Source organism: Stigmatopora argus, chromosome 13 (genome assembly GCF_051989625.1).
Source record: "Stigmatopora argus isolate UIUO_Sarg chromosome 13, RoL_Sarg_1.0, whole genome shotgun sequence".
Lineage (NCBI taxonomy): Eukaryota > Metazoa > Chordata > Actinopteri > Syngnathiformes > Syngnathidae > Stigmatopora > Stigmatopora argus.
The window spans coordinates 17,095,224-17,122,579 of NC_135399.1; the positions used below are offsets into that span (position 1 = coordinate 17,095,224).

Here is a 27,356-nt window from a genome sequence, read left to right on the forward strand (position 1 = left end):
CTATTTTTTTGTCTATCATGACATAAAAGTGAATCCTAATTTCTTAGTAACACCTTGCATGCATCTTTCAATTAATACATACAGCTGGCATTGTATAAAAATGCAATTTTAAGTGCTTGGTCTTCCCAATATCTCTTTTTAATTCTGCATTTATTGATGGACTTTGGATCATTTCAAGTCCTGAATTGGTTTTCAGGATTCAGTGTAGGCCTTAAACCCAGCATGCTTTTAGTACATGCCATTTTCATTTCAAAATGCAAAGATAGGAATTGTTTTTGTCTTTTCTTTAACGTTGAGATACACTCGCCAATGTATATTTCATTTAAAGTTATTTTTGTACGAATCCCTGGAAACCACTGTGGTTCCCAACATTTATTCCAAGGCACATTTTTTTTTTCATTGCAATAATGACATGATACATCAACAAAAAATGTGACAAGTATATATTATGGTGGAATAATCACAAATGTATGGAATTATGGTAAAAGGTGGCCTTGCTACGTGAAATACAAAGAAGTGGAATCACAGGTTTAGCAATTCTGCCATCTAGTGGAAGAGAATTTAGTTGTTACTCAAATCACTGTACATATGTAGCTGGTTAATACTATTATGAACAAATAATTTGGAGTATATTCTGGTGGTAATAATGGGGGTGATCCTACTTTGCGGTTTTTCGTATGTCGCTGGTTGACATTAACCGCGATATTCGAGGGATCACTGTAAATAAATAAAACGGTGGAAGATGAAGAAAATAAATTACGTGTAGTATCAAAGAGGAAAAAAAATGGGAAATAACAATTGGATCTTGCTTGGGATTTTTTTTCCTGGTTAATTTTATCCATATTTTAAAAAAAAACGTAAAACTGCTAAGTGCTCGATTTGGGCAAGGGATATTTTTAAAGTTGGACTCACTAAGCATGTCAATTATTATTATTTGATGAGGATAAACGAGACTAAAATAAGCCAGTGATACACTCTCATACACCTTATATAAGAATGCACTGTATATGTATTTGCATAACTTTTTACATAACATGATGTGTACAAGAAAGCGACAAAGCGAAAAAATAAATATCCTTATATATTTATATCTGCATATGTATATTTATATATTTACTTAGCTTGCTTTAGGGTAGCGTGTGAATGAATGTGTTTCGTTTTGGCCAGCTGGTGAGAATTATGAACAATAATTCATAAAATGAAAACAGTGTCATGGTACAGTGCTTTTCTATAAAGCTGCTTATCCACAGAAAATTATAATTTTTTGTATGGTTTATGAAATGCAATTAAAAAGATGCACAGGTGGGATTTTTTTAAATCAGAATTTTACACAATCATTTTGGATATTTAACCCTCCTTGTTTGTTTCTTAAAAATAACATTAAATGGGTCAATATGACCTGCTCGTTTAAGAATGAAAAAATATCACATTGCGTAATGCTTGTTAATTTTTTGACAAATTAAAAAAGGAAAACATGGAAAAATGAAGCCGGCGGAATAACGAATAATGACATTTTTCGATTTTTGCTAGCAATTAGAGAAGCGAGATTACAGGAGGGTTAACAAAGCCTATTGGATGTTTTGTTTTTCCTTGTTTTTGTTTAGTTTTTCATTAAAAAAAGCTGTTTTACAAAAAAAAAAAAGTCAGGCACCAAGTCAACTAACAACAGTCCTACCCACCAAGGCCAAATATTTACATACAGCACGTAACAGGCTGTTAAAAAAAATCCAAAAATGAAAAGACCCCTGTAATGTGATCCATCATTGACCTACAGTATCAGTACATATACAAAGAAAACAATCCAGCAGCCATGTTTGTTTTTACAAAAGAAAACGTTCCAATGTCTCTCCCGCCATGCAAGCCCTGACTACTTATTTTTTTGTCGTTGTTTTACAAAAACTATCTTTGGTTAACTCCTCAAAAAGTGAAGATTTACAATCCACCAAGGTCACATCACTTGACTTTTCTTCTTCTTGTGTATAAACAAAACCACAGCGACCCAGTCTTGACTTTAAAAGGAGGAAAAAATCAAATGTGGCAAAAGAAATATTGTCTCACTTATTCTAGCACAGCAGAGAAAAGCACTTTTCAACGCTCTTTTTTTTTTAATTTTTGGATGCCATTTCAAAGCCGATCAAAAGTGAAATATGAGGCGCTATGAACAACACGTACAAAACAAATGATTTAATTCTCGGAAAAGGCCTTTCATTTGAAAAAAATGGACTTGCTATCACTAATCGTACTTTAATTCCACACTTTTTTGATCTTGTTTTTTTATAGAAGTGCCACATTCCTTTTTTCCAAGGTCAAGTCTGGTTCGCCATTCAAAATTAAAGAAAAACCACTTTCACGCCATTCAAATGTTTCGCAATTTGCCTCCCTTCTCATCCGGCCACGCCCCCTTTCTGCACTTCCTCGGGTCCACTTTGTAGTCCGTCCGCAAAGAAAGGCATAAGCGCGCACTCACGCAAAAAACGAAGAAAAAAAAAGGCTTACATGCCGAGAAGCAACGCAATGATGGGAGTGTCCATCGACCAAAAAAGGGTGTGAAAATAACTAAAGGCATTTTGGGGGTGAGAAAAATGGGGGAGAAAGTGCCAGGGTTTGCTTAAAGGAGCTCATCGCTTTTGTAATGTAACCATCCTGGTGACAAAATTGACGATGGCGTTGGCAGGCTGGTCCGGGTCCATCTCGGCGAAGAGGTGGCTCACGTTGTCCGTCGTGCTTCCCTGTTTTCGCGCCACGAAACCGAACATCCTGGAAAGACACGCCCGTGTGATTCAGTGAAATGATAACTCGATTGTTGCTAAATAATCTTTGTTTTTCGCTTACTTGGCTGTGCCTCCCTCTGGCTTGTTCCACCTGTAAACATTTCGACAAAAAAATAGTGTTACTCACGGATAGTTTGGTCAGCATCCCCTGACTTCAACCCCAATTAGAAACTGGAAGGATTGCATTTTAATGTATTTTGTAGAAAGAAAAATCGATGTAAAAAAAGGAAGGAAAACAGATAGTTTGGTCAGTATCCCCTGACTTCAACCCCAGTGAGAACTGGAGGATTCAATTTTAATATATTTTGTAGAAAGAAAAATCTATGTAAAAAAAAAAAAAAAAAACTAAATAAGGAAAATAAACTGATAGTTTGGTCAGCATCCCCTGACTTCAACCCCAATGAGAACTGGATGACTCAATTTTAATATACTTTGTAGAAAGAAAAGAATAAGTAAAAAAAATAATAAGGAAAAGAAATGGATAGTTTGGTCAGCATCCCCTGACTTGAACCCCAATGAGAACTGGACCATTGAAATTTAATGTATTTTGTAGAAAGAAAAAAGAACTTTTGCAATTTAGTGGTCTTGCTGAAAGAAGTTAAAGTTAAGATTGAAATATGTTCGTTGATGTTGCAGGAAAAAAATGAAGACAAACGGTGTGACTAGATTGTGACATCCTTTACGACACTTGTTGAAAAGCCTCATCGGCTAAAAAAAAATTAATAGAATCTGTACTCACTTTCTGTCCTGGGGGTCAATATCACAAAACGTGACTGTGTTGCAGGGGTAGTGGCGCCGGAAAAAAAGCCTAGGAAACAAAACAAAAACAAAAGCCTCGCGTCAATAAGCGAAAAAGAAAATCTGAAAACCCTGTTTTCTTTCTTTAATGGGCCAGTTTGGCTGTATTTAATATATATTTCAAAATCCTAATGAAATACAAATGCTGCGCAAAGGCGATTTTGAAGGTCTGAAAAGTAATGATTTTTGGTTGATTCGTTTTTCAGAGGGGAAAAAAAGTAAAAAATATCAATTGGAAATTAGCAATCAGCATGAAGCGGTCATAGGATAGATAACAGGATAAAATATGTCGTAAATATTTAAGATGTTGAACATACTTCCTGTGGTTGTCCGTCAGCGTGATGCCTTGCGAGGACACCTTGAAATGCACCACGGTGGCGCTAGACAGAGAGCCACCCGCCGCCATGGTCTGGGAAATGGCCTTGGCGATGGCCTGGGGTCCCGTCAGCGACTCCATGTCCACCGAGTTTATGTAGAGCACGTTGCATGCTGGGATTGATGGAGATATTCCAGACTCAAATTCAACACATTCAACCTCAATCCACACATGCACACTTTGGCGTTCTCGTCATTAGTGCGCATGCTCGATGAGGACATTGAAGACATTGTTGACGAAGGAAATCCATCCAAGTCATTCCATAAAAGCGAGGGTGCCGTGTTGTACAACAGTGGTTCTCAAACTCCAGATTTTTTTTTGTATTTTTCTGCATTTATTGATTATTAACTGCCGTTAAGGGTACTGAATGAGTTAAAGATCAGGGGAAAATGATTGAGTTATGACGGTCAACTCTATGTTTTATGTGAATTTTACATTTGGAGGTGGCCCTCTAAGATAACCTTAGACGGAAATAGTTTGAGAACTCCTGTCACACAGGCTATAAAAGTTAAGAGACGACGTCTTCTTGAACAAAGTTAATTTAAGAAAAAACATGACGACATTTCCACATAAAATATCAACAAACGGCAGACATGTAGGATGCAGATTTCAAATGCCGGTTTCCAAATGCACTTAAAGTGCACCGGGTTTTACCATGGGATTCAGCGGGGGGGCTCTGCACTGGGATAACAAGGACGGCCACTTATCAGAATGATTTAAACTCAATAATTACCTTATTCAAACTAGATATGACAGATGCGGATTTATTTAGTTAATGTATACCTGCTCCTTGTTTTAGTCTGTCAGCTAGTGGATTTGTTTTCACAACTTCCGGCTCTTCCTCAAGAAGATCTGTTAGAAAACCAGGTTTAGGTTACCTTACATTACACTTTGACAACGCAAAAAAAACAGATTTAACAAATTGACAGACCTGTGGTAGGAATGAGAAGTTTGCAGGGCAGGGCCAGAGGCGTGATGGCATGTTGATAGACCAAAGCGGACAGGCAGCCTGAACGGAAGACAAACGCAACTTATTTTTGAATCCTGTCTTTCACACAGATCATAATTCATCTGCGAATTTAGAGGGCGTGATTTAGACTGCGACACGTTTTAAGGAAATGTCCGCTTACCAAAGTAGGGTTCGTTGGGGCAACCCTTCAGTTTGACGCCTTTAGGACTGCTCTCGATTAGGAAATGCCTGACTAGCTCATTGGTGATGTCCCCTGTTAAAACAATCACAACAAAAAGACAGACTTTATTTTCGCAAATCTGTAGGGTTTACGTCGTATCATCTTGAATAAGTCCAACTTTTGTTGGCGAAATGTAGAATCACTTCTTACCTTTCTTATTTTGATGCACTGTAGGCGGTGGTGAGGCGACCTTCATGGCCAGACCATAAGCCCCTTTGAATGAGTGGCTATCCCGGATCACAAAGGCTCCGGGTTCTCGTTCTTTCAAGACGCCGATAGCTAAAACGGAGTGAATGCTTTTTCCCACATTTCTTTGGATGTGAATACTGTCTCGTAGCTTACCTTGCTCTCTGGATATTTCAGGTTTGTACCAGAACTTTGACGTATCTTGGACAAACTTTACATTCAGTCTGCTCTCGGGACCACCGTCTGCAATTTAACATTTTTTTCAGAAGCACGCAAACAGTCGATGCAACGAAACCAATGTAATTCTTTATAGTATATCAAATCCAACGTTACGTTATCAGAGTTTCGGACACATTGTTAAAAGTTGTCTGACTATCTGTGACCGGTAGGAAAGGACAAGATGTTCTACCCAGGTCCCTACCAGGTATGTTGAAGCGTGAGAAGTCCGACAGGGTGTGGAAGTAGCTGGGGTTGCCCGACCCGTTCACTGGGGATACCATCATTCCGTTCAGAGAGCTGTACGACATGGCGTTCGGATTGGGTCTGTCGCCACTGGACATGCGCCTCTTTTCTGGAAGCTGAGGCTGAAAAGTAGGCGTTGTGCTCCCTTGTCGAAATCCCGCGCCCATCCCGGGCATTCCCGCATCCTGGTAAACTGCGGGAGAAACCGGGAAAGAGGGGGTAGGTGGTCCCTGGTATCCCGGAGAACTGCTCTGTCTGGAAAGGTTGCCGTGCCGCTCGTCTGGCGTGGTGTAGCCGCTGTGCACGGGGTGTCGGTCTAAACTCGGGCTCCGTTGAGACATCTGAGTCAATGACGGGTGGCGGCCTAGCACTGGACTTCCGCGGGATTGAGAAAGCGAAGGGTGTCTGCTGACCACGGGGCTGCTCGGGATGGTTTGTCCCAAGGACGCCTGCCTGCTGAGGATCGGGCTTCGTCTGGATTCTTGCCCCATCGAGGCCTGTCGGGTGAGTACTTGCCCGCTCTGACTTCCCTGATACTGATAGTGTCCTAGGCTGGGACTGTTACTGAAGCCCTGGAGATTTGTTTCAAAACCATTGACTGCTGAACCGTTCTGACCCACGATGGAACTTTCCTGATAAGTATTTGGGTGCTTGTCCAACAAAGGACTTTCCGTGGCGGTCGGGAGGCGAGGCCGGCGTTGCAGTTCTGGGCTTCTGTGGCTGATGACGGTTTTGGAGGATTCCACGTAGGCGGGTTGGATGGAATCTAAAGTCGCTCGGCTCATCGTTTGGGTGTAATGGCCCGGACTGGAAACCGTCGGAGTCTTGACGCCGAGGTATTGAACGGAATCGGCGTGAGAGGCAATGGGAGGAGTGGAAGCGGGGTAGGACGGTGTTGGGTTGGAGTAGTTGCTCACTGCCGACTGAGTGCGCAAACTGGAATCGGTGGTGGGTTGGGACGCAGTGCTGGAGTAGCTCTCGGTTATAGCTGGATCACTAGAGGATGATTTAAAAAAGTGTACTTGGTCATCGGGCAGATTAGGATAAATGATCTCCTATCTCCGTACTATGAGTATCGGTGTACTAGAAAGGATTGTAGTATGTATTTACGACTCACCCTGGTGAGGTCTGGATGGGGCTGCTACTCGACAATGGGGAGTTCAGGGCACGGGTAGCAGGACTTGGACTTCGCTGCTGTTCTGCAGCGTCTCCTGCAGGACTAAAGCTTTGGGGGGTTGAGGGTTGTTCCCCAGCTGGAACTGCTGACCTCGCGACAGACTCCACGTAGCTTCTGGGTGCTGAACGGGAGAGAAAGGGTTTCATCGTAAGCCACGGACTTGTTGTATTTTGGGGTGTTGTTTACACATATGAGAAAAGGTAAGTGTGGAATTGTAGGAATGAATGATACGAGGGACGGGATGGTCACTTTAGCATCCAGTTAACGTAGGTGCTTACCTTCTCCATCTTGAATGCACTCATCCTCTGAGGAGCATTAATGGAGATAATCCAGAGAAACAAATCATTGTCAAAGCGCAGAACACAGGTATGCAAGGGTGTTGGAATATCTGATTTTTTTTGGAATGTGTATGTAGAAACAGGCAATACAAATTCAAAAGGTTCGAGTCAAGAAGGATTTTAGATTTTCTTATTAGTAACCTTATATGCTATGTCAGTTCTGTATTCGGACATTCATTACTATTATGTTTTCAGGTTATTGTCATAAAAATTTGAACCCGTTTTCAAAATTTGGGAAATTTTACAAACCCACCTGAGCCGGTTTGATTGAGCAAGAGTTCTGCAGGGTTGTGGGGTTTTAACCCCAGCGCTGAGAGCGGAGTTTTGGCAAGACCCGGAGGTGAACGGCCTATAATCAATCAAAATGAATCAATTATTACTCAATGCATCTTTGATCTAACGAGCTAAAACTGCAAACTGCTTTGGCAGCAATTTTGCCAATTTAGGGGACCAACATTTCATTCTCTATTCCAAAATCAGTTCATAAAATATCATCAAGAGTCAACACATTATAATACAAGATTTTGGACATTTATGGACAGGTATGCTCATGCTTCATGCTCGGATGGAGGGAGCAAGACGTGCAACATCACATCAAAATCAACAGAATCTGTGATCTAATCTGCATTATTCCTTTAAGGTCCTTTTTTTACAGTGGGATTCCTCAAATGTTACTGCTAGCAGATTTTTTAAGACTACAGTAATCCCTCGAATATCGCGGCTTCAACTTTTGCGTCTTTACTACATCACAGATTTTTTTCTGGGGGCAATTTTTTAAATTAAATTATTTTTGTAAGTTAATAAAAATGTGAAAATCCACGCAGAAACCCAAACACTGAAGTAAATTTATTTATTTTTTATAGCGGCCATGTCGCTATAAAAGGTCTACATTAACCGCGATAATCGTGATGGGTCTAGTCTAGGATCGGACAATATGGCAGCCAAAATGCAGATGACGACAGCACACAGAGCAGCAGAGAGCAAACGATCTACTTTTTAACACTGTCGTCTAACTTCTAGAACTTGTAAGTCAATGCTCGTGGTGTGGTGTTATTCCTTTTCGCTATTCTGTTATGTTTACCGGTGGCGCTCTCGTGCCAAAGCAGCGCAAGGCTGGGATAGGGTACTTTTCCTATTTAGCTGGGTACACATAAATCAAGAGTTTTCTTACAAATTAAATATTTCACATGACAAAAAATGGAACTAGTAAAACAAAAATTGGCACAAATTCGTTAGAAACAAGATAAGTGTTCTTATTTTTCGAATTGTACAAATTTTCTGGCAGTCTGGACACTGTTACCGCTGAAACTTGTAAAAAGTCAATCTTGGTGACTTCACATTGCTGTTTGGTTGCTTTAAGCACCCCAGAGCCTATATTAGCACACACTCACTCTCGAGATAGTAAACATATATATGTGTACCCCGCTAAAATGGTTGCACAGGCAGGAATAGGACACTGGGAAGGGGAGCTGGAGTGACCGTACATGGTTGACATGGACTCGGGACTTGGAACTCGGGGACGGAGACGTGCAAAAGCCACTTACCACAGCAAAACATTCCCCTCTTACGGTTTCTGTGGGCTAGGTGCGCAACAGTCTAAATGGACACTTAGCAATGTGATTTGTGGACTGGAATTAATAACCAAAACATCTGGTGTCACATGCACCACCCAATGAAAGGACAGTGCTACTTTCACCAGTTTGGCTATTTATGGAGAAGCTATATATAGTTAACTTGCAATACAAGTTAACTGCATTGGAAAATCAATGCACAGAAAACGTGGTAGAACATCATCATAAGACGTGCATTGGTTTTCTACGAGCTTCCATTTTCAGGAGCCGATGAAGATTATTACAAGTAATAATCCATTGCCTATGTAACTAAATTTTAAGAGTTGTGTGTCTTGTTTTATTTCATTTTCCCAATCTACGCCTGCGCTCCACAGTCCCAGCCAGAGGGGAAACTTACACAGGTTGAAGTAAGGGGTTTGTGGTGAGGTGGGGAAGGCAGGGGTTTGGGGAAGCACCTCACCACCAAATGTGGGGGTCGGACTGCTTGGACCCTCCTCCATCTCCTCGTAGGCTTCTCGGTAGCTGTGCATGTGTCTCTGACGGGGAGAAAATGATTAGATGGAGGCAGAAAAAAATCATATCTAATGTAAATAAGGTCATTTTCAAGCATTGACACATACCCACATGACATAGTGCTGGCAAATTAGCAGCTCTCGAGCCGCATGCGGCTCCCGGACAAAATTTGCTTCTTATATTTTGTATATATTGGGTGTCTTTGTCTCGTTTCATGTTTCGGTTATTTTCATTCTCTCTTAAAACATACTCCAATTCATCAGAGCCCATTAAAAACAAATCATAAATGTTTATGTTTAAAAAAAAATGGCAGATTAGTCAGATAGGCAAAAGAAAAATAACATATTTGCAATTAGCATTGTCTTAGTGTCTCGTATAGCTGCTTTAATAAGAGTTTGTCAAAAGTGAAAGCATGAGTTTTGGTAAAAATAATGCCAATGTTTTTTTTTTTTTTTTTTTTAATTCCTAAAAAGGCCGAGCCAGATCCAGGTGCCGTAAAAATCTAAAACTGTTGCAACGAAAAACAAACACTACCTCCTTGGGTCGTCCACCAGGGTTCATGGCGATGGCGTTGACGAACTCCGGGGAAACGCAACGAACGGGGGAACGAACAGGGACGTCGGAGGAAGGAGCATCTTCCGGACCGTCGCTTGTGATCCGCCCACGAGACAAAACCGCTGGCTCATCCGGAGACATTGCACGTGAGTGGACGCCTGGAAAGGATAAACAAATGTGACTTGACAGGAAGTGAGACGGATTTAAACAACAGCTGTTTGAGGACTTCAAAATGCACTCATGGTTGCAAATTCAAATTTTTCTCTTAAACCAAGATGGCCACCACGAGAGAAGGAGATACACTATGCAAAGTCCATTTCTCCAGAAAACCGTTCCGACTTTGGGGCGCAATTTGAACAGAAAAGGAGGAGTAAAAGCACAGGAATTTGTCATGCTGTTAATTATAAGATTTAAAAGACAAATGCATTTTCATGCAAAAAAGGCACTGGATGGATTAGAAGTTGAAGGAACACTCCAAAAAGTGGTGGCAGGAAGACGGGTGAACCAACCCAGAAACAAGCGAGAAGGGCTTTGCTCAGAATGGGAAGAAGAGGAAATACTGCTGACCCTTTGTGCACGTGCAGAGTATTCTGGGTAAACAAATGAAAGGATTGAAAATGATGAAAAAGAAATGTTGAGGTGGTACACAAAAAAGAAAGATAAACGTGCTTCCAAAAAAGGAATCCTGCTAAACTGGCTCGGAATTTTCAATTCTGAATGTTAACAACAACTGTGAAATTAACTGGAATTGAGGAACTATGCTAAAACAGATTCCAACCTCCAAATATCCGAGAGTATTTTTTGCATTTTTTAAATGATATAACGTTATTTTCTGTGGCATGTTGTTTGAAAGTTGCAATAAGGTGGGCTCAATCCGAGCAAAGATTGGCGTGCAGCCAGACTTCCTGGTGACTATTTGAGTTTGAACAGATGTGTGTTGGCCTTCAGGATGTCTGAAGAACTGTACACTGGGCCTGTTCCTGTCTGGGCCTGAACCATACTCGCACTTCCTTTTGGGAAATGAGATTGAGAAAGTTTCCAGTTGAATTTATGATACGGACCACATCAATATTATCTTTTGGTGCCCGCTTTGAAAGTCAGCTTTGGGAAACGATACACCAGAAGTGGTGGAAAAATACCAGACGTTTGTTTTTTACCTGCCACTCTTTGGGCCACCAGTCCTTCAACGTTGAAGACTTCATCAGAATCACAAGCCCTGGAAGTGGGTGATGATCCAATGCTAGAGTTTCTTTGGAGCTCATAGACCTCAGAGTTGGTCTGGAAGGAGTCGGTCGCCTTGACCTGGGGGTGACCACTCGTAGAAACCGGTGATGAAGGACTGGGATCGGCGCTTTGCAATCCAAAGGCGTGGGCCGACTCCGAAGTGCTTGGGGACTGACGACGGACCTTGGCGGACATTGGGGGAGTGTCCACCTCATAGATGGCTCTGCTTTGGTCCGGAGAAAAGGACGGTTGTGTCGTGACCACCTCGGTTTCCCTCAGAGGAGCGCTTTGCGACTTTGGTATGAAAGAACGGCTGGGCTCCAGGTCCAACATGAGCAGATTGAGCGTCTCGATTGATTTCTCAATCTCTTCCTGGGAAGTGCTGTGGCGTTGAGGGAACTGCGGAAGACTCTGGTGAACCGCCGGCATGCTTACAGAAGATGGCGGCGTCCCAAATGTGAGTCCTTCGGTCACGGGCTCTTCGGGTACGCCAAAGCGTTGCCAGATATTGAGACCGCGTTGGACGGCTTCCCTGCTGCTGGTGGTCCGGGCAGGAGCTGGTGGCATAGACTGCGTATCCGAAGCTGACCGGTATAGATTCTGAGTCGCCATATAGTCAGAGGCTTGGACCGAATCATTTTGAGTCAGTTTGTCCGTGATGCAGATTTGCGAGGGCATTGTTTCCGTCGGGCTTTCCGCAACACTGCGCTCCAGGTACGGCACGTGGTCCTGCCCGTTGATTATGGTTTCCGACTGGTAATAGAGATCCGCCGGCGTGGCCCGGCCATCGGTGGACGAGAAGGTTCCCAGACTGTCAACGCTGTTGGCTTTTTGGCTGCCGGGTAATTCGTCATCTAAAATGTCTGTTTCGCGGTCAATACTGCGGTGACCGTTTACGTGGATTTGAGCGGGAACCCGGTGGAGGGTCCCTGCGACAGCCGAGGACGGGGAGGTCCGGTATCCCTGGCGATGCATAGGCCCTTCCAAGCCGCCCAAGAGCTGCTCGAGCTCCTGTTTCTCCTGCTGGCTGATTGGTTGCTGTTCCTGGTGCTCCGCCCGGGGTGCCTCCTCGACGGTCGGGACGCTGGGCAGGTTCGCCGTGGAATGGGCCGCGGCCACTTCGTCGGTTCTGTCCGTTTTAATGGACGCCGTGGAGTTTCCCGAATCGCTGCTCACTGACAAGGCGTGGTCCACGACAGGAAGGGTGTGTTCGATCGCAGTCGTTGGGATCCCGTTGGTCGTGACCGGCCCGTCGACAGATTCTTTTTTGCGCACTTTGGCGTAGAGACTCCCGTCCAGAGGTCCTTGGGTGTGGATGACTTCTGCAAAAAAGAATAAGGGACGGTCATGGTTTGGGAACAAATGAGCGATTGTTTTAGAACTGCTAATGATATGGAGCAGGATAAATGGGAAAGTGTGTGGTCATTGGTAGAACAGTTGTCGTCAGATTATGGCTCAGGCCCCGCTATTTTTTTCCGATGTAAGGAAATGAACAAGCTCTGTGGCACGCAGTGTGGAAAAACCGTTTCATCACAGGCCGGACTTGTTCGACATCAAGTCAATGCGATAAACAAAAATAATGTTGAGGGATGCATCGCTCGTTGTTTGGATTGATATTAAGAGAGAGTGTGTGTAGTAAAAGAGCATCCAAAAATTGATCAGTAAATGGATGAGTTTTATTTTGCCGTTTGGGTTCGAGGAAATCAAAGTAAAGTTGGGCTAAGCATGTCATCTATGTAGCTGTTCTGTTGTGTTATGATTGAAGTTTAACCACTGCAAAGCATTTTTTGAATAGGAATAACATTCATATTTTTTGTGAAAAATTCTTGGATTTTTTATATATATATTTTCATTGATATGTGGCCTAATATGTTTGAGATTTCAAGGTTATTATTTTATGAAGAGGCGGAACTTGTCGTAGCTATCACAGCAGTTTCCTCTCGTAGAGAAGTGTATCAACACAAATACGAATATTTTAATCTGGTATTATTTCATCAAACACAAGTGTCCCAATTTCACAATGACCATGTGTAACTAAAGGCAAAAATAATACATATAAAACACATCCATGTGCCTGCAGGAAAAAAAGATGACTTTGGGAATTACGTCATTCACTATTTCATTATTTGAAGAAAATATGAATGCTCTCTCTGACTCTATATCCGTTTTTAACATCGTGGCAAACATAAAATTAAGAAAACATCATCATACCTTACTGCCTCTGATTAAGAAGCCCATTCCAAATGCGAGTTAAACTGCCCAAACTGCTCTTTTGGCGCAAATTGAGCTTCCCCTACCTGTTGAAGCATTGGATGACAACCTCCAACTAAGCGGAGAAAAGTCCTACTCCAGAATCCCCAGCGAGGAAAATCCGCTACTCTAACGGTCTTCTGTTTTGCCCTCCCACTCCTCCCGTCTCAACATCTCTCTGTCCGTCTGGATCGAGAGTGCAGAGACTCCAGCCCACTGCTCATTGACTTGTGCTTCTGTGGGAGGTCCGTGACAGCTTTTTGACGGCGCCTTAGGAGGGTGTTGCCAAAAAAGCACAGTGCCTTGACTGTCGGAGAGCAGAACATATGTCCCGTAGGGTTTTGCCGGGAAAAACTAAGCCCATGGCCCCTACAAATGTACTGCATGTTAATGTCCGCACTGACATTTATGCAAGTTAGTACACACATTCGAGAGGCCATTGGTATCACGGCAACGTGAGAGTGGAGAACGCCATCCGTGGAGTTCCAGAGGCCATTATGTGGATCCTATATTATATCTTAGGAACCAAAGTCATGTTCTTGAGTCACTTTTACGCAAGGCGAGTTTGACTGTCAGAAAGTTTACAAAATCACAAGGAAATGTGATCCTTCAGAATATCCGTTGTTGATAAGATCTAAGCTAACATAAATGGATCGTGTAGAAAAATATGTTTTAACTTCAACCAAATCCTGAATTCTGACAATGTTTTGAGGTCACGACCCCAAAACGTACTGTTTTCCATTGCATTATTTTTATGAAGTTTATATTCATGGCCTTAGAAGTGTTTTTATTACATTTTACACTCATAATGACTTTGGCAGTTCAGTAAATGGTGGATTTGTTTTTACCTCACTTCATTTTTATTGTATATATGTTTTATGGCTAGTTATCATTGGCAAAGCTTTAAATCTGACTGTACTTGCATCATAACAACAAAGGCATTCAATTCAATTGGCATAGCCCACGTCTTCCAAACATTAGCATGCAGGAACTTTTTGTGTGTGTGGACCAACAACCGAGCGTTTGTCATATTTAAAAATAACATGGCATCTAACATCATCTTACAAGATCATTTGTTAAAAATGAGAACCAACAAAGGTCATTTCTTAATAATTAAACCTGCTTTTTTGGCACTTTATTACTGTGCGGTTAAGAGCAGAGCCATAAACAACTCATATTTTTAAATATTATTACAGACTCAGAATTTAAAAGTAAAAATAAATGAACATGTCTGCCTTTTTTGGTCATTTCCCCTCTTTTAAAGTACAAAACACAGTCACAGTGCTGACATGACCATATTTGACCAAACAGGTTAGCAAAGAGCCATATCCACCTATCAAAAGAGCCACATGTGGCTCCCAAGCCATATCTTCTCTACCCCTGATTTGAAACGCAAGACCCCAGTTCAGACCGTACGACTAATCAGGCGCATGTCGTCACTTTCCAGATGACACGACACCCCTCTTGACCTTTGAGAAATTCAAATCCATACCATTATACTCATAGGACTACTTTTTGTGGTGGACTTGTTTTTGTTGCTGTTTTAGCCAGTGAACCTCTGACCTAGAGAATTCACATTTGTGGATGTGTGATGTATTAGTGAGTTTTTCCCTCCCCAGGGGGCACATTTCTTTTTTACGCTCCACTAGTTTAAGAAGGGAATGTCGACCCCGTGACGTTCGGCCATTACGTAACAAGCGGAGAGGGTAGACCGTGACAAGCTTTGGCCGCGGCGAGCGCTTGGTTACGGTTGTTCTTTGTCGGACAGATAAAAAAAAATACATTTGAAAAAAAAAATGGGGTGAATAATGTACGAGGATCCGTCCCACCTGGAAACTCCCATATCCTCTCGTCTAGACAGTCGGAGATAAAGCTGACACAAAGGCACGGCGAAGGATTAAAGGTGAACAGAGCGGGACATGCTGCGTATCGTAGGTGGAGTTTGCGGCGGCCAGATATTTTAAGGTTGGAGGAGGAGGCAGACGGTGCGAGCGTTTGACCTTTTAATCTCTGAACTTTGAACCCCGGAGGAACAGAACACGTTAAGGAGTGGAAATAGCACGTGTTTGATGCCAGAAAACGCTGCCGAGAACAATATGTGATGGCGTGTTTAAGCACTTGGGGGCTACAAGAAACTGGTCAATTAGAATGAGGACATTGAGGATTATATGAAATGACTTAACACTCAAGTTGGGGCAAAGAACCTACTACATTTTAGACCAGGGGTGGCCAACTCCGGTCCTCGAGAGCCCCTAGCCCACATGTGTCAAAGTGGCGGCCCGGGGACCAAATCTGGCCCGCCGCATCATTTTGTGTGGCCAGGGAAAGTAAATCATGAGTGCTGACTTTCTGTTTTAGGATCAAATTAAAATGAAGAGTATAGATGTATATTAAATTTCCTGATTTTCCCCTTTTAAATCAATAATTGTAATTTTTTTAATCCATTTTTTCTGTGTTTTTAGTTCAAAAATCATTTTGTAAAATCTAAAAATATATTTAAAAAAAGCTAAAATAAACCTTGTTTTAGATCTATAAAAAACGGAATATTCAGGGCTTTTAATCCAGTTCTTTTAATCCATTTTAAAGAAAAAAATCTAAATATTCTATCTAAAATGGTCCGGCCCACGTGAAATCAAGTTGACGTTAAAGCGGCCCGCGAACCAACCCGAGTCTGACACCCTTGCATCCAGTCTGTTTTCCAGATCTCCCTCCTCTACCACACCTGAACCAAATGATCAACTGCAAGCTGTCCAGAAGCTTGATAACGATCCAGATAATTTGATTCAGGTGTGTTGGTGGCAGGAGATATGGAGAACAAGGACTGTTTTAGACCAAATCTGTCGTAGGTAAGTATTTGTGCTATGCTCATAAATGGACCACAAGGCAAACTAGTAAATCCAAACTTAATAACAAACAAATACTATTTTGGTCTTATCTGAAGTTTCATTTTTCAGAGTATTGTAGAAACGAGGCAAGCAACAAAGCGTTTATTTTTTCCAGTTCTTCGCATATAATACACTACGCGATGTTAAAATGATATTTGCATGTAGTGAGATTGTAAACTGAACAGATAGTGTTTGTAGATTGTAGGAAAGGCTTCTAAATGATGAGGTCAGGTACTTTGAAATTCAGGGGAGCTTGGCGGACTAAATTTATCGCCAAAATGGTTCCTAGGCAAATGTGAGTACAGGGCAGAAAGCTAAGTGGTTCTTCAAATATTCATCGAGGTAGCGTATCGCTAAATCAATGGTTTTGAGTACACTTGGATTTCATTGGAAGGAAGAACTTTCAAAAGTGGGAAGAAGCTGACGTTAAAACTATTCTTAATCTAAATTTCTCTTACCAAACACCTTCCAGGAGAAAAAATATATATTTCAAGATGAACGGGTGTCTTCTTTCAGATGAAGTGTTGATATTGCACCGCGTTATAATTACAACTTTGCACATGTTATGCTTGTCTTGGTGTCTGCCCTGTGAGTCAGAGATAATCAGTTGAGGGTTTACCTTGCCTCACCAGTCCGAGGCATCTCCGATAACGAGACCCTAACCCTGGGGTGACTCTGCGCAGGATAAGGTTGATAGAAAAATCATTGAGTTCTACATAACCATGAGGCTTTGAAAGGTTATGTTGACCAATAGAAATAGAAAAGTGAACCGAGGTATCTCTGGAAGAAAGACAGATGGTACATCCATCCATTTCTACACCCTAGAGCGGTCGCCCGTCAGCCATAGGGCACACGGAGAGACAGACGACCATTCGTACTCACGATCAGACCGCCACCAGCGGGAATCGAGCCCAAATCATCCGCACCCAAGTCAGGCGAGCGAACCACTATCAGGTGGCTCCGAATGAGATTATCCCAAATGACTTCTGATTGACTCGCCCTTGTTTTGCGCCAATCCTTGTGACAAACTGAATTTTCTATGACGCTTTCTGTGCTTCTTGCTGTCATTACACAACAAACCTTTGGCATTTGCGGCTAGACTGGCCGAGTAAAGATAAACAACAAAACAAGACACGACTGATAGTGGTGAAGAGCGTCTGGCCCACAGCTGTGTCCACGGGGGAAGCCACAGACCACTCGTGCATTCCTGACATAAAACCTCCACAATATTGCTTCTAAAACACAACTCGATATATCAAATAAAACTTTACACAGCGTCAAAAAAATGAAATTCTCTGGAAAAAGCATCTACGACTAAACATCGGTTTCTATTGCACGCTAAGCAGACCACTACTATAAATGTCACTATACCAGAACCAGTGCTAGTCCAGCCCGAAATGATAGACAATAACAACACAGAGAACAAATGACTTGTGTGTGTAAAAATTTGCCTGGAATCCTTTATTTTACAGTCTTGGCTGACGCTCAAAAGGAGAGACGACTTGTTTGGAGTCCAAGCAGTCTAAAGCTCCCTAAACATTGGATAGCGTCTCAGTTTACTGCCAACAAAAGTCCAGACATTTCCTCTCTGCATCTCATCTAAGGTAATGCCATGTCTAAAAAAAATAATATCAGCTATATATAAGATTGAAAGGAGCATTGTGGAAGACGAAGGCAGCGGCCCCAAGCCTGAGCCGGTGCCAAAGTGCCGGTCTCGTTGGCTTGACAACCCCACTGCCCTCACGACCATAAAGAAGGCAGACTCTGACTTTGCCCTAATCAAGCTTGAAAGACAAAAGTCTTTCGTTTCAAAATGAGTCACCAAACACACTGGCAGGGAAAGGACAACAACCTTGTTTTCCCTAACTCGTCCATTTCAAAACAGCTGAATTGCCAGAATCAATACATTGAACGCCAGACTATATCTGTCCTTCCAGAAAATGTCCACTCGATACAAATGTACCCAAAGGGCTGCGAGTAATAATAAACGCTAAGGCATCCACATGTACAAGTGCCAAAAAATGTAAATGATCTTTCTTCCAAGAGTCAGATATTGCAAAAGGAATAAAGGTCTTCCATTCCCCAATCTGGTTTTACGGCCATTTTCTGCAACAGCAACTAAAAACTGATGAATTGCTTCAATTAGTCGATGGACACGAGATTATTTCTGTCCTCCGAGATAGCATCTCCTCGAAACTGATGCACTCAAAGGGCCTCCATAATGGAGTGTAAGGTATCGGCTTGTACGAGCGCCAAAGAGGTAGCACGCTTTGGTCTTGGTCGGTTGGAATCCTTTTAGTGAGAAAGGACACGGCCCTCTTGACTAATGTTTTCTGGATCAAAAGGGAAACATTGACTTCCAGCAGATAGAAATGCCAATAAATACACGCTTGCCTCTTGACACAGCAAATTCTTCATGGACTTTGGGTAAACAATAACTCGACGGTAACTTCACCTTCACCTAACACTGTAACTTTGTATTTTTGGCTTTTGCCAACCCGGAATGGGTGGGTAATGTTTTCAAGATACGCTCCTAGAATTAGCTAAAAAAAAATGGTTTGGATAAATTTAAGTGAAGAAAATGCCTTCTTAAACTATGTGATGATTTGATATCACATACGCTAAATTTTCTTGATGATGGGATTTAAATATTTTTTAACTGTGTGAGACTTCGGTCAATATTCTATGGTATTGGTTCTCAAACATTTTTAATCCAAGGAGTAATTCCGTTTTCCCCCTGCTCCTTCATAACAAGATCGATAAACGCAATTACTCTTTTTGTCATCTTCTGATAGTTTAGTTTTAGATATATATTTTTTTATTTTATTTTTAAGCACACCATTACTGACCACAGTTTTAAGAAGACTGCTATATAAGAAGCAGTGTGTGATTTACACACAGTAAACCTCCCGGGAAGAGAATGGGAGGAGACCAATTCTATTTTAGCAAAGACTATTTCCAACTTCCACCTCATATGGCATCAGGGCCGATAGCCAGGGAACCTTTGACATTTGTCTACACGATAAAAATATAGAGAAGGGGAAATCTCTGCCAATGTTATTTCACCATAATGACCACTTGCAAAAATGTGAGCATTCAGGCACGGTCGCCAACGAAAACTTTGAACCTGTTCTCAATTGACTTACCTGGATAAATGAAAACAACATAGATAATTGTATACTAGAATGAACACAGTGGTTCCACGAGTACCGGATTCCTTTTCTAACCAGTGTGTATTTCTGCAGACTGCCGGAAGAAAGAAGAAAAAACAAAACATGTCGCCTCTCTCGGCGCTGGAAACCAACGCGACACACTGCCTGGCTACCGTCGTGAAGGGCGGAATGTTGCTTCCAATGAGGAAAGCGACATTTAGGGCGGTAAGTGACCAACAGTCGATTAACTGGGTCATGCCTGTGGCAAAGCGAGAATGCTGTGTAGAGCTTTGAGAAGCAGCAGAACCGCAAGACATTTTGGGTTCTGTGAGGTTAAACTGTGGCCACGAAGGAATTAGCGGTACTATGGTTCTGCTCCCTTTAAAAACCGACCACATCTCGCACATTAAGGACAATAAACATGACCCGATGATGTCGTTTCCACAGCTTCTCAGGGTTGTTTCATTTTATAAAGCATGCGGTTTTCAATGACTTCAATAGTTCATGTTATATTTTCTGGATATAGAGACAAGTACGATATGGGTGGTTGACTGTGCCGTGACGTGGATTATTATCAACCCAAACAGGATTATTGTTACAATGAAAAGTAGCTTGATGTCTCTGATATTGAAAAAAAGTCATCTAGCGTATAGTTAGTCCATTGCTGACCTTCTAAGGTGTCCTCGTTATTCTGATTGAAGTTCTCGTAAGAGTCCCAACGAATCAACGGATCTTGCGTGTTGTAATCCACCGAAACGCTGGGCCCGTTCTCCAGGTGATCCATTCCTTGACCAGAGGTTCGAAGAGACAAGAATAGACGTATGAATCTCCTCTCCTACTTAAAACAATCATCCTTAAAAAGAAAATCTAGCACTTTAAACATACACAATAGCCACGCAAAACAAGGACAAAGTACTTTGATTCTTACCATACATTTTCTCAGGGCCAAAAGAAAAGATAAACTCCACTTTGCCATATTCTGGAAATCTCTCATCTGTAAAGAGGAAATGTAAAATATGGTCAGACGACATGCGTTTTCTAAAAATGTAGGAATCCGATGGGCCTACCTTTGAAGGTCTCGTCCAGCTCATTCTTGCCAAAGACGACCCCCAAATCGTGAACGGCGCACGTGTGGAACTGCACACGGAATATGACGTCCCGGCACGAACCCCGATAACGCTTGTGGTAGCACTTGAGCTGGAAAAAAAGTCATTGGATGAGATTTAACAAGTACCACGACATCGTTTCCAAAACGAGAGTAGAGCGAAAAAAAAATCCTCGAAATGGCTACTGTGGCGTCATAGTTTCCAACATATTTGCAGCCTAATTGCAGCTCCCCCACTGCCTGTTTTATGGCCCCATGTTTTTCTGCAAATGTGAAATACTACAATAAACTCCACATGCTCTCGACACATTCATCCAATCTTGAGTTGTAAAAACAACAACAGGATTTCCACAGAATTACTAAACGCTAAAAATCATCTGTAAATGTTGTTACTCTGGGTTAAAACTGTCAAATTTGGCCAAAGATAATCGGAACAGCAGCCTCTCGAGGAAGATCTTTCTAGACATAACGGACGATGATTTCCTAAAAAATAGTATTTCCGTAAAATAAATACTACCCATTTTCCCCATCGGTTTTAAATGGTTGACCTGAGAATATATGTTCCTCAGTCAATTTCATTCATTCATTTTCTGAACCGCCTATCCTCACAAAGATCATAGGGGGTGCTAGAGCCTATCCCAGCTGGCTTCAGGCACCAGCCGAGGGACACCCTGAATTGGTGGACAGCCAATTGCAGGGCACAATGACACAAACAACCAATTACTAATAGCTAGGGGCAGTCTAGCATACAATTAGCCTTACATGCATGTTTTAAGATGTGGGAAGGAACTGGAGTACCCAGATAAAACCCGCAGGGAGAACATGCAAACTCCACACAGTTGGGACCGACTTGGGATTGAACCCTCGACCCCAGAACTGTGAAGCCGATAACAATTTAACCTATGTAAATATATACATTGTTCATAGCTCATTATATTTCCTACTTTCCTAACAATTTCTATCATTATTCCATATATAATCTCTCTCACATATTGTGCTTCAAGTAGTATATCAATTTACTTTTTTCCCCATTTTTCAAATTTTTGGGGACTTGCTGTAAACTAGAAGGGCTGCACATATGTCATAAAAATAAAGACTCCTTCGTAATTAGTCCACATGAACACAATGGATTGCTCATTAAAGCACCCTCCTACTACACTGGTAAGGATGATTTTTGGGGGAAAAACATAACTACGAACATACTACATCCACCACGTTTGCTTGACCTTACCAAAATGTCTCCTTTCAGAAGTAAGCCGGGTTCAATGGTGATGCAGATACTTGTTTGACTGTCCCCTTGAACATTACTACAAGAGAAGAAAAAGGTAAGAGTCTTTCACACCATTCCTACAAGCACTTTGTTGGTGGATCAAAAGGCTGCCGAGTGCTAATAGGGTGCACGTGAGGGAGAAAAATGAGAAGGAATGCCGTGTGGTGGCTTCGGGGGGGACCTTAGAAGTAAAAACTTGGCCCTCTTGGTCATTTTAACACGTTTACTGTAAAAACAGCAGTTGAGTAGCGCGAAGAGTCCGGATTGTAACCTTCCTTCCTCTTACGCTGGTTTCTTTGCAAAGGCAAAAATATTCCTGGTCATAAACCACCGTCGGGTGACTGAAAGAAAAATAATTTCTTTTTCGCACTGTTGATTTTACTTATTTAGCGGAACAGTAAAATAGCAGTTAGTGGAAAGACTATCTGGAAGCCGTTATGATGTTATTTTGTGCTACGTTAAAATACTTTTTATTGTAAAAATGCCTGTGTTTAGACTTCATTCTCAGTTTTTTCTGTCTTTTTTTAAATCTCCTGAACCTAAGTTCATTTAGTCACTAAATGCTTAGTTTAAGTATATTTTATTGGCATGAAATTAGCAGGCTGAGAAAGTTTTCAAGCCCGTTTCAATGATTTGCACAAATTTTGGGAAGGATTTCTATCATGTGTATACACAAAAAAAATCTCATGAGGTCCTCAGGTGCTAAAGGAAATAGCCATTTTGCTATGCACTTTCATAGACTTTTTATTTATTTTTTTATAGATTTTGTTAGGTTGCAATCCAGTTATAAACTTAACACACTGCTAAAAAAAATGGAGTTTTCACCATTGAAGATAAATGACTTCCCATTGGTGCAATTGACTTTGAATTTGGATTTTTTATTCCATCTGAAAGAAGGAACCAATTTGAGGCACAATGTAAACCCTTTGTAAGAATTTCATTTGAAATATCTTCTTTTACATAGTGCACCTAAAACTACGTCCTAGTCTATCCTGCCACTGCCATCCAGTGGCCAAACAGATCCAGAGTCAAAACCCAGCCAACAGGGGGCTGGGTGGGGGGCTACCTTCTTGGCCACTGGATCATTAAAGTAAAACCGCATCTGTGTTACATGACCACCAAATTCCACAAGCATGATCTCAAGGCGCAATCCTCCCATCTCCATTTACGTCGTGGTTCCCATCTCAGCCTTGAGTACCATGAGAATGTCGGAGTAGGAAAATCTTTTCCAGGGTAACAAATGACAACAGTTAAACTGCAGGATTTTGACTATGGAAACAAGGGCCCGCTGCTAAGTTAAATACAATCATTTGTGGGGAAATAGTCATGTCTTACAGGCCCGAATATGAGAGTCAGGGGATATAACTCCGGCTATTACAGAAAAGGACTAGTATTTTCATTATGATTGTTACCGAGCGCTTGTAAGAGGACCGAGCGCCCCTGGATTCCCATTAGAAAGAAAATGTGTCGGAGTGTGATGAAGACTTACTAAATGCCAGATGTGTAGACGGGCTGCATGGCTTGGTAGATTTTGAGGAAGGGACGGCATCCTAATGGAAAACATTTGTATCGGGCATAAGCATTTTGGGAATGCCGTAAGTGTAACGTCAAGGCGGGCGAGTACCTCCTTTGGACTCAAAGTTTGGGATGCCGTGCAGGATGACGTGGTGGAGAAACAGGGGTTTGTTGTTGATCTTGATGTGTCCGCTCAGCAAACCGCTGAAGTACTCCACATACCTGGAGGACGCAAGCGGATAGACGATTATGGAAGGTCACCTGGACAGTGATCGTGGTTTACTCTTTTACTATCTGGGTCAGTTCTCTAACTTTTAGATGTGTACCCTTGACCTAGTCATAAAAACAATGTAACAAGACGCCTGATAAATATTCAAAATCGTCCCGCAAAGCTTTCTTTGCTATCTGGAATATCAAGTCTGAAGTTTTTCTCCATTTGTCTGCTTGGGCACTTCATCTGTTGTTTAGTCTCAGTCTGGAGAAGGTCCCTACCTTGTGGACTTTCTGTTTGTGGCTCCAGTTTTTTTTTACCTAGGTCTACAATGTCTTGTGTGTCTGTTTTGCTTGGTTTTCTAAATATCACGTTGTTGGGGTTCACTTGGATATTTCCGATCTGTATCGGTTCATTCATTTAATAGCCCGTGACAAATTAAGAACCGTTGCTGTTCCTTAGAAACAAACGTACTAATAGTAGGATCAGGACGGAGATGCAAAAAATCAAAAAACTATATACAAACAAACGCTGACCTTTTCTGAGAGGGTTGACCCACAGGAAGTACTTTGTCTTCATAGAAGCGCTTCATAGCAAACCTGTCCAGAGCCTGGTCAGCACTGCATTCGTTTTTTTAGACAAAACATACAATGGTTTATTTTGGTTAAAAGATTAAATATTAAAAATGTAAACACCTACCTGGCGGATATATTGCTGTAATGCATGTAGGCGGCCACCACCACTCCAGTTCTCCCTCTATTGCCCTAAAAAAATAAGAATCCAAAAGACCGTTAAAGGACATCCTTCCTAAAAGTTGAACAACCAAAATTGGGTTTACAACCCCTTTTTTTCAGATCTTCAAAAGATGTATAATGCTGTGGTATTTATTAGATCCATGTGGTATGACAACACGTGGATGCCTAGACCCAAACAAAGTCTTGCTTCTTAGTGACAAATACCAAAACTTCCTGTGAAAACAAGACCGGCTGTCATGGCAACCCACTGGTTTGTGACCTCTGTGCGGAGATTCTTGGAACAAGGGAGGCTTGCTTTGGGATCCCAGAGCCAACCATTATATTGAAAATTATATATATTATAATCAGAGACTAATTCGGGCCAGTCGTTGACTTTAACTTTAAGAGTCGTTCCTACGGTTCCTGTTGGTGCCGTGATGAGCGCGGTTTGCCGCAGGAATATAATGTGACAGGAAAATATTGGTCAGCTGGGTTGTCAAGTTGAAAATTAGAGCGGCTTGTCTTTTTGTATGTTTCTAACTGTCTGCATAACAAACTCTTGTCGTTTCACATAAGAACAAAACCACCCAAAACGCCATTACTAGTATTATCCAAATGATTTTGGAATAAACTTCACCTCAGAAAAATTTACTTCAGGTTTTGCATGATAGTTTTGTTCTTGTTTGCTTTTTTTAAGCCATCACGGGCATTGAGAAAACAGCTGAAAGACAAAAACGCCTGTTTTTCAGACACTTTCACCATTGTTAGTCATCCGCTGTAAAAGGCCTGACCTACAAGGCGGGGCCATTATTTTTCCATAAATCCGTAAAATAAGGAGCGGAAGATTGTTCGAATAAAGGATGGTTGCTAAGGACTTGTGAAAGGCAAACATACGCCATGGCGTCGTCCACCATGATCTCATATTTTACGAGCTTGGAAAAAAAATCGGGTTCGTTCCCAAATTCTAATCAGGTTTTTGAACGGTTGAACCTTTTGGAAATCCGCTCAAAATACCTTTTGGCATCAGCCAATCACGTGAATGGGGGCTGGGTCTTAGTACCTTATTGTGTATGACCACCACATTGTGGCTGTCTGCACTCAACCACGTGTCCATGGCCTTGCAGATGCTGCAGATCTTGTCCAGAGCCGGCGCGTGATGGTCCGGCCAGCCAAAGTCCAACACCTGAAAGAGGCCCCGCCCCCCGGAGTAAGCGAACGAAAAGCCCGCGTTCGGATTCCGGCTCACCTTCGAATGTAATTCGCCGATGTCGTAACGTTTCTCGCTGAGGTTGAAGAGCTGAGGATGGGAGAAGTTGGGAGAGGTTCTTGGTCCGTTTTAAGTCACTTTACGGGGAAATAAGCAACGTTCTCGGGTGCACTCTACCAGGTAGTGGTGGCCGTGTTTGGAGCGCAGCATGGAGGCCACCTCGCGCAGGTTGGCGGCGTAACCAGGTTCCTCGGCGCCGCTCGGGAACGAGACGGAGATGATCCTCTCCGTGATGTAGAGCAGGTCCAACTCGTAGTTCTCCTCCAGAGACTGCAGTAGACTCGCGCTTCTGCTAACAGGCACCAAAACACAGCAGTACATATTATTAGTATTGTTATTGTTATTGTTGTTAGTATTAGGGCGGCACGGTGGTGCGAGTGGTTAGCGCGTCGGCCTCACGACTTTGGGGTCTTGGGTTCAAATCCAGTTTCCATCTGTGTGGAGTTTTCATGTTCTCCCCGGGCCTGCATGGGTTTCCTCCGGGTACTCCGGTTTCCTCCCACATTCCAAAGACATGCATTGTAGACTGATTGGACGCTTTAAATTGCCCCTAGGTATGAGTTTGGGCGTGAATGGTTGTTTGTCTCCTTGTGCCCTGCGATTGGCTGGCCACCAATTCAGGGTGTCCCCCGCTCTTGGCTCAGAGACAGCTGGGATGGGCTCCAGCACCCCCCGTGACCCTAGTGACGATAAAGTGGTTCAGAAAATGAGATGGGATGAGATTATTAGTATTAGTTTTATTTGTATTATATGTTGTGCTTGTCTAATTTTGTCTGTTTTGGCATAATTTGAAAATTACAATTAGTTGCAAATTCTGGAAATCACTTCTGACTACAAAAAAGCATTGACATTCAAACAGCTGTACAAAAATATAACTTAATAAGAGGGTTAACTGAAGGTGGACGACCAGTAGACTGTAAAATATGCCTCTTAAATTTGCCAGAAATAATCCCCTCACATGTGATTTCAAAACATGTGCTGCCTGTCCATGGAGGAAAAAAAACAATTGTCTCAAAAATGTACGTATCGCGGTAACATTCTTTCTCCACAGCAGACATAAGACGAGAAAAATATGATTCATAACGGTGATTCATGGGAAAACAGACTTTTCTTTGTGCTTTTTTTGCCTTGTGTTGTTCCACACAACGACACAATTGCACCGCAGAAAACATGATTTGGTACACTTCACATCCTTTTCAAGTCTGGGAGGACAAAAAGTCACCAAGCCAGATGCTGAGGAGCAATATGTTTATGTTTATGCTTATGTTTATGTTTTCCTTCCTTCAAATGAGTCCATTTCAACCCCACATTCGACCCAATTTTGGGTAAAAATGGCCACCAACGAATTGCACATCACACTCTTCTTCCCTTTAAAGGAACACGATCCTTTTATGGCTCACCATGAGAGTTCACAAGAAATGCTAATGGTGGTGCGTGGGTGGGTGGGGGGCACGTCTTTGAGGAGACCCCGCGCACTCAGACAGCTTCATATTTCCCCCATTTGTCAGCTGTGAGCAGCCCACAGGAAATGACTCATAACAAGAGGGAGAGCTCGTCCCGATTGGACCGTACAATAAAAAAAAACGGCGTGCACATCTGGAAGCGCCGCTCGGATTGCTCGCTGGAGCTTCTCCGTTGGCCAAAGATGGACTTGAAAAATGTTCTCACACGTCGGGTGGGCCTCATAGTTCAGGCCTTTTTAATAGCTTGGAGTATTCTTGTTAGTCTTTTGCTTTTTCTCTAAATTTAAGCATAATAATCTGAAATGATATAAATTGTTGGGAATATAGCTCAGGGATTTTAAAA

At 42.2% G+C, this 27,356-nt stretch overlaps 1 protein-coding gene across 1 annotated transcript; it reads right to left on the reverse strand.

Annotated features, from left to right (window-relative positions):
* Positions 1–882: 882 nt before the first annotated feature.
* On the reverse strand, positions 883–25,871 carry tns1b (tensin 1b). The gene is made up of 27 exons (XM_077617685.1): positions 25,668–25,871; positions 25,530–25,580; positions 25,344–25,466; positions 24,249–24,313; positions 24,086–24,169; positions 23,448–23,560; positions 23,313–23,373; positions 21,785–21,860; positions 20,516–20,645; positions 20,377–20,442; positions 20,118–20,234; positions 11,095–12,483; positions 9,917–10,095; positions 9,267–9,405; positions 7,552–7,647; positions 7,239–7,265; positions 6,901–7,081; positions 5,743–6,788; positions 5,478–5,564; positions 5,286–5,414; positions 5,076–5,168; positions 4,877–4,954; positions 4,729–4,797; positions 3,887–4,058; positions 3,511–3,579; positions 2,833–2,862; positions 883–2,757 (listed from the first exon to the last, which is right to left on the reverse strand). The coding sequence occupies exons 1-27, from the start codon at positions 25,869–25,871 to the stop codon at positions 2,619–2,621; spliced, it is 5,013 nt and encodes a 1,670-aa protein (XP_077473811.1). The 3' UTR covers positions 883–2,618.
* Positions 25,872–27,356: the final 1,485 nt, after the last annotated feature.

Coding starts and splice junctions, on each gene's coding strand:
- tns1b (XM_077617685.1), bottom strand. CDS start 25,871: ATGTACTGCTGTGTTTTGGTGCCTGTTAGCAGAAGCGCGAGTCTACTG. Junction 5,565..5,742: donor CTCACGCTTCAACATACCTG/GTAGGGACCTGG, acceptor GTTAAATTGCAG/ACGGTGGTCCCGAGAGCAGA. Junction 4,798..4,876: donor ACTTCTCATTCCTACCACAG/GTCTGTCAATTT, acceptor GTTTTCTAACAG/ATCTTCTTGAGGAAGAGCCG.